At 28.4% G+C, this 7679-nt stretch overlaps 1 protein-coding gene and 1 pseudogene across 1 annotated transcript; both read left to right on the forward strand.

The window, feature by feature from the left end:
* The first annotated feature begins 3461 nt into the window (after positions 1 to 3461).
* On the forward strand, positions 3462 to 5055 carry LOC132923958 (uncharacterized; annotated as a pseudogene).
* Positions 5056 to 5067: 12 nt separating this feature from the next.
* LOC132923962 (uncharacterized) lies at positions 5068 to 7078 on the forward strand. The gene is made up of 4 exons (XM_060987975.1): positions 5068 to 5170; positions 5475 to 5738; positions 5846 to 6232; positions 6546 to 7078. Exons 1-4 carry the CDS (start codon positions 5068 to 5070, stop codon positions 7076 to 7078), a joined length of 1287 nt encoding a protein of 428 aa, XP_060843958.1.
* Positions 7079 to 7679: the final 601 nt, after the last annotated feature.

Consider the following 7679-nt stretch of genomic DNA (forward strand, 5'->3'; position numbering starts at 1 on the left):
TAAATTGTTTAAAACATAAACGACCTTTCCATTCCACAATGCTTTCGTCTATACACATTTTCTGGCCCGGAGAAAATGAGTTTTTAAATTTTTTTCTCAGTGTCTCGATAACTGGTTTAATTTTATAAATTCTATCACCCGGGATTTGATTGAAATTATCATTGAAATGCAGTAATCTCAGAATTAACAAAAATCGATTTTGGGACATTAATTGTCCAAAAGCGGGTGTTGACAGCAAAAATGATGTTGACCAATAATCTTTAATTTTATTTTTTTTCACGTGTGCCATAAGGAGGCAAACCGCTAAAAATGTATACATTTCATTGCAATTTGTGTCTTTCCAATACTGTAGCTTAGATTTTTTTTTTAATGTAAAATTAATTATTATAAACTTAAAATACTTGTTGGTTTGTTCAACAATATGATCGACAAAATGTTCATCAAAAAAGGCTTTAAAAATATCAATTTCTTTGAAGTTTTCGGGTATATCTTCTAACATGGATCCGGAATTCAATGAATCAAATAAAAAATGCTTCGGTTGAAAATTTGATAATGACGTTTTGTCAAATATCCATTTGTCAGAAAAAACTTCTACAGTACATTTTTTGGGGGGAATTATAGGCAATTGTCGATCAGAAGTAGTGCGAGGTAAAATTTCAGGAGGAATAACTACATTGTCTTCACAGACTATTGGCATATCATCAATATTTACAGTACTGCTAGCAGTAGAATGTTTTTCATTCAAAATATTAAAAATATTTTTTCTTAGACTATCAGACAAATTACCTTCAACTTCTGAATCAGAAGAACTATCATCAACATTATCGTACCAATCGCTTTCATCGCCAGATTCAATATTGGTAACTAACTCTGAAATTTGTTGTTCAGTAAGACTCATTGTAAGAGTTAACAATACACGTATCTACAGACTACAATATTATAATATTAAATATATAAATTAAAATCATGCGACAATTGTAAAATTGTTTTTGTTTGTCTAAAATATGATAACGAGCTTTGATAAAATCGATCGTTGTAATCAAAGCAGCTGTCGCCCCTTAGAATATCGATTAGGTAGGCAATATAAACTATTTAAAAATCTAGATGTCTTGATAAAAATGATAATAACTATTCCGTATTGATAAATGAAAATAAAATGATTAGTTGAAATTAAACTTCACAGATGGCAGCACATATTTCATATAAGGTATTTTATCGTAAGGAAACATAAACAATGAAACTAAAAGGAATTCGCGGGAAAAACGTATATATACGTCAATGCTCTTTTTGACAGTGTATTTTAAAAACGTACATATACGTCCATGCTCCTCAAAGGGTTAAGAGGCCGTCCCAGTAGAAAAAAATCGACCGAAAAACATGCTTTCGTACTTCCAATAGTACTCAGGCCTCGTTGATCGTAGAAACATGATTTTGGTATCAAAATAATCACGAGAAGTTGTACTAAATATTCTTGGAACAGAATTTTAAAATTTTTTTTCAAACCGGAGATATTTGCATTTGAAATTTGTAAAATTTTTCTTTTTTTTAAAAAATCATATAAAATCGGCAAATTTAGATATCAAAAATCTGTTCCAAGAATATTTAGTACAACTTCTCGTGATTATTTTGATACCAAAATCATGTTTCTACGATCAACGAGGCCTGAGTACTATTGGAAGTACGAAAGCATGTTTTTGGCAAAAAAATTACGAATTTGCCGTCGTCATGTGCTGCTAAAGCGATTACAGCGGCAGCGTTCTGAAATAGTACTTCTTCCACCACCCCGCTTGCATATGCAGCCGTACCGCACCATAGGTCAAAACTGGTTATTTATCGCAACCGCGCACTGGTTATAAATAGCCAAGTACGTCAATACGAAAATAATAATTTTGTCAATAAATAATATTATTTTATTTTTCGATGTTATAATTCGTAATTTTATTTACTATCGTATTTTACGCAAAATGGAACTACGACATAATACTATATCGTAAAATTGTCACAAATCGGCTAGAAAACGTACGATTTAAACAATTTTTTTTTTCAATTATAGACAATTGTTCTATAAAATTAGCGTATTGACATTCAAGACGAAATTTTTTAAATTTAAATTAGTATAACTGTATAAGTAAAAAAAGGTAGGCAAGTGGGTGTCGATCTGCTTTACAGTAGGTTACAAGTGAGTCACTATATACTTACTGGATTATTGTGTTAAATTTGAATTCAATGATATAATATCATTGTATAAGAAAAACGAATCTTAGCAAAGATGGAGAGTCAGCCTATGATATATTATAATATATATTTTTAACTACAATAATTTAAAATTTGAAAAATTTTTTCAAAATTAAAACATAAAATACTTATAAAAAAAAACTTGTGCACATTGATTTTTAATATTTTTCAACTGCTATTGTAACAATATATTATCTGCAGGAGCCTTGAATTAAATTTTCACGCTTCTTGACCCAACAAATTTAATTACTAATTTATCAACAACTATAGAAAAAAAAATTTGTAAATGTCCGTAAACAGCTCAGAAAGAGTGAAAATGTATCAAGTATAGGAATTGATAAAATAGATAAATAGTGTAAATTATTAAAAGTATCTACAGTTATTCGTTTTTTTTTAATTACAACAATATAAGAAAATCGCTACATGATATATCGAATGAATATCCAATGTTGTAAAAATTTGAACTTCAAACGCTCATAAAAATTAAATTTGTTTTTCTGGTAGAGATATTTTTTTGATAAAACTAGACAACATTACAAAGAATCTTATACTAAATTTTTAAATCTTAGATTTAAAAAGAAAAATTGTTATAAATTTCCAACAAAATAATTTGCACATTTCTTCATTTTTACGTATTTTCTATTCTGTGATAATACACGGAAATTTTGTTATTTTCTATCAAACACGATTTGCTAATGCCTAATACATAAAACAATAATTTATATATTATTTACAAATATATTTTACCAATATTACGTATTACGTCATTTATTAATTTATATTGTATTCGAAGATGTACTCGCGTCTTTTAGTCTAACTATCTATCTCCTATACTCGCATTCATTGATAGCTAGATGTATATAGTATCCTAATCATGAGTTAATACGATTTGAATAAATGTATGATATAACAGATAAATAATCCATATAGCCTATTATATGGCAAAGGTCAATCATTCGCTTGATCCGTATAAATTTTATATTTTTATTTGTTATCGACACTTATCATATTCACGTCGTCGCCCGTCGGTAACATGAAAGAGGGTAAGTATCTAAATAATAATAATTTAATTATTCAATTATTGATTATAAACGATGATTGTATATATCAAAGTAAATGGACACAAACATTGTCATTCTGTCCAACTGTTAACACCAGTAACAACTTAGATTTTCGCCGGAATTTTATTACGGTTTTATATTTTTTCAATTTTTTTTAACGTGAAAATGGATCAACCTAAAAAAACAACTCATCGCTTCCCATCAAAAAAATTATCAGTTAAAAAATCGCTGAGTTCTCGAGTGATGAATGTTCTAGGAATTCGTGCCAAAACTAAGTATAACTATTTATTATATTATTTTCAAATATGGTTATTAATTTTATTAAATTTGTGTTAACAAAGTCCCAACCCAGATGTCGTAGAACCTGTTGTGGAACCTTTTTTCTTAGGTGCTGACAATCAACCACCATGCTCATCGAGGGAAACGATTAGGTAAAGTTTTAAAATGTAATAACTAATTGTAGCTAGGTTGCTATTTAAATTTATTTTAATTAGGTTATTATAAATAACATATCTACTTATAATAATAATTATAAATACGTATGTATTAGTGTGATTATTTTATAATAGCATTTTTTTTTTTTTTTTTAAGTCACAACTCAGAGACTGTAGAATCTGTTGTGGAACCTTTTTTCTTAGGTGCTGACAATCAACCACCATGCTCATCGAAAGAAACAATTAGGTAAATTTTAATAATTTATAGCCATCTAAGTTTTATTGTATGTAAACTAAAACTATATTTATTTTTTATTTATAATACATATGTTTTTTTTTAATTTTTTAGCAAAATGGTGGATTTGAGGGATAACGAAACCAATGATTGGGGTACTGAAGACATTTTACATAACTTGACATTTGATGAATCTATATCTAGTAATCAAGAAACCAAGTATGATTTTTAATTTAAAATTTGATTGAATAGCTGAGCCTACTAATTTGTTATTATTTTTGAACCAAAAATTAGCGTATTTCATTCATTTCGGATATTGGTTATAACAGTTTTAAAAATTAAACATTATTATTTAATTGTTACAACAGGCCATGCGATGTAAATGAAAGTTCGGGAAGACGAATAGTGGATATACATTACGTTTTTAGTCAAATTAAAAATAGTGTTCATCAAGGGTCATTTGGTTGTTCATTTTTGAACATGACATTTATTTCTGAAAAAAGACACGGATTTAGATCAACATTTAGGTTTCAGTGCGATGTATGTAACATTATTACGTTTATTAACTCAGAAAAGTTGAAACCTGAGACCTTTATGCCGATTAACGATGCCGCCGTAAACGGATCAATAGCAGCTGGAATTGGTTTTACACAATTATCAGAAATGTGTGCGGTTATGGATATCCCTTGTATGTCTTCGTCTACTTTTCTCTTAGTACAAGAATTTATTAGCAAAAGAATCCATGAAGTCGCCGAGGTGCAAATGAAAATTGCTGGTGATGAGTAACGTCAGTTAGCAATAGAAGCTGGTGAGATAGATACTGACGGAACCCCGATGTGCACTGTAGTTGCTGACGGACAATGGTCCAAACGCAGTTACAAGACCAAATACGATGCATTATCCGGAGTGGTAATATTACATATATAATATTATAAAAATGTATAGGTACCGGTTTTGAATTACAGTTTGTATTATTCTATAGGCAACAATAATTGGTTACAAATCGAGAAAAATTTTGTTTGTGGGCATTAGAAACCGTTATTGTATCATTTGCCAAAGAGCCAAAAATAAGAAGTCATCTCCTCCTGAACATACATGTTTTATGAATTGGAAAAAAGGCGCTACTAGCATGGAAGCTGATGCCATCGCTGATGGGTTTAAACAAAGTGTAGAACTGCACGGACTCAAATACAATAAACTAATAGGTACGTTATAACGTTTATTATATTAGCTGCGATACCGATATTCCTAAATACATGTTTGACACATAATAATTCAACATTATAATAAGAGTTATCAACTTATCATAGTGAACTTTATTATAGATAATAAATAACGGCCCTTTCGGCATAGTTCACAATGACTGTATCACTTACGTGGTTAAATAACAATAATAATAATATCATTGGGTAGTAATAAAATTAAATACTCATATAGTTGCGACTATCTACTTTTTAAAATATATTTATAATTATTAATAAATGTAGTACAATTAAATAATTTTACCAGGAGATGGAGATTCAAGTGTTTCAAAAAGGCTTGCTGAAATCATGCCTTATGGTTGTAGACTGCTTATAAAAAAAATAGAATGTCGTAATCATTTATTGCGAAATTATGGAACAAAATTAATGGCTATGACAATAAATAAAAAATATCCAATTCCACTAAGAAACCATGTAAAGGCAAATATATTACGTTTTAGATATGCCATAACTAAGGCAATTGAATATCGTAATAGTTTACAGGGGCAATTAGATTACGAAAAAGAAGTTGGTAAGCTGAGCGAAAAATACAATTTTTTTTTCGTATAATTTTGTTTTTTATATAATTGTTCTATTGAATTTAATTGTATTATTTTTTATGTTATATAACTATTATAGGATTACGGAAAGATATAAATAATAGTTTTCGTCACATTTTGGGTAGTCATGATCAATGTGAGGAATATTTTTGTAAGCCCGCTAACCGCAATTTACCAAATGAAAAAAATATGATTAAATCTGCCGAGGAATCAGGGTTCTTGAGCGATATATCTCAAATAATATCTCGTTTGGTCACAAATGTTGATAGTTTACTCATGAATGTCGATAACAACGTGTGTGAACAATTTAATAGTGTGATCAATAAATATTTAGCGGGTAAACGTATAAATTATTCACAAAGAAATTCGTACAATTCTCGAGTTGAAGCTGCAGTAATATCGTACAATTCCAATGGACAATTTCTTCGATTATTACACAAAAATATTGTAAATGATATAAGCCCAGGTAACTATGAGTTTTTGTGTCAAATATTTTACTAAAAAAGTGACCATTTAAAAATGAACACGTAGTAAATACTAAATTATTTGTAATCCTTTTAAAAATTCTAAATTTTGTTGAGAAATGTTTAATTTTTCAAATTTGTACTCAATAGCTTTAAGATAAAAAAAATTACGTCAAAATGTTGAAAAGTTTTAAAGATATATAAATAAATGCGTGATAGGTTTAAAACAAAGTTAATTGCCCATAAAAATAAAAAATAAATAAGTTAGAACCACTATTTAAAATAATAGTTATGATAAATTGTATTTATATATAGGTATTATAGGAAAGAAGTTCCTAACATTGACTGAAAAAAAAAGGGTACAATTAAAATCTAGAAAACTTCTTTTTCCAAAACATATTAAGAAAAAAAGTCATGTTGGCCCAGATGAACATTATGGTTTGGCCGAACCACTACCCGAGGAAGAAAATATGTCTAAAGAAACACTACATAAATTAAAAGAAGATTTTATCAATTCCTTGAAATTAGATAGAAGTGGTCGCTTAAATATTGAAACACTAACTAGACAACAGGCTAACTCTCAAATTTGGCATTCTGAACGAAGAAATAGACTTACAACATCAAATTTTGGTCGTGTTTGTAAATTACGACCAACTACGTCTTGTAAAAAAACAGTTTACGATATATTATACCGAACATTTTTTTCAAAGGCAACTGATTATGGTAAAGCCACCGAACCAGAAGCTATTGTTGCATTGGAAAACATATTAAAATGCAAAGTCAATCCATGTGGACTTATCATTGATGAACATTTACCTTACTTAGCAACAACTCCAGGTAATATATAATTTGGAAAATCAAGAGATATTTTATCAAAATCCAAAATAAACATTAAAATACTAATCAACACATTTTTTTTGTATAATACACAGATGGTATAATTGATGATGATTTCTTAGTTGAAATCAAATGTCCATTTGCAGTCAGAGATTCAATTACATTCTCGGAAGCGATAAGCAGTAAAAAAGTGAGTATAACTATAATATTATAATATCCTATAATATAGGTACCAAATCTATAATTAATTTAATTATTAAAATATTATAGTTTTAGTATAAAGAAATGTAAAAGGTTTTCATTACTTTTTTATATTTTTTTTTTGTTTAGCTATTATTTTGTCGTCTCAATGACAATGGAACGATGGAATTAAAAATTGATCATCATTATTATTATCAAGTCCAGGGACAAATGCACATTTCTAAACGAAAATTTTGTTATTTCGTCGTCCACTCAAAAAATTGGACGAAAATACAATTAATAAATTATGATGAATCTTTCTGGTACAACAAAATGATTGACAAGTTAAAAATGTAAGTTAAAAAAATTATTTCATTTTAATCTCAGGGTCTGTTTATCAATTACTAGTTTATTAATTGTATACTCGTTGGA

Source organism: Rhopalosiphum padi, chromosome 3 (genome assembly GCF_020882245.1).
Source record: "Rhopalosiphum padi isolate XX-2018 chromosome 3, ASM2088224v1, whole genome shotgun sequence".
NCBI lineage: Eukaryota > Metazoa > Arthropoda > Insecta > Hemiptera > Aphididae > Rhopalosiphum > Rhopalosiphum padi.

Bases quoted from the DNA above. Each gene is read 5' to 3' on its own strand.
- LOC132923962 (XM_060987975.1), top strand. From the start codon at position 5,068: ATGAATTGGAAAAAAGGCGCTACTAGCATGGAAGCTGATGCCATCGCT. The intron at 5,171-5,474 runs GTACGTTATAAC...TAATTTTACCAG, and splicing joins CAAATACAATAAACTAATAG to GAGATGGAGATTCAAGTGTT. The intron at 5,739-5,845 runs GTAAGCTGAGCG...TAACTATTATAG, and splicing joins AGATTACGAAAAAGAAGTTG to GATTACGGAAAGATATAAAT.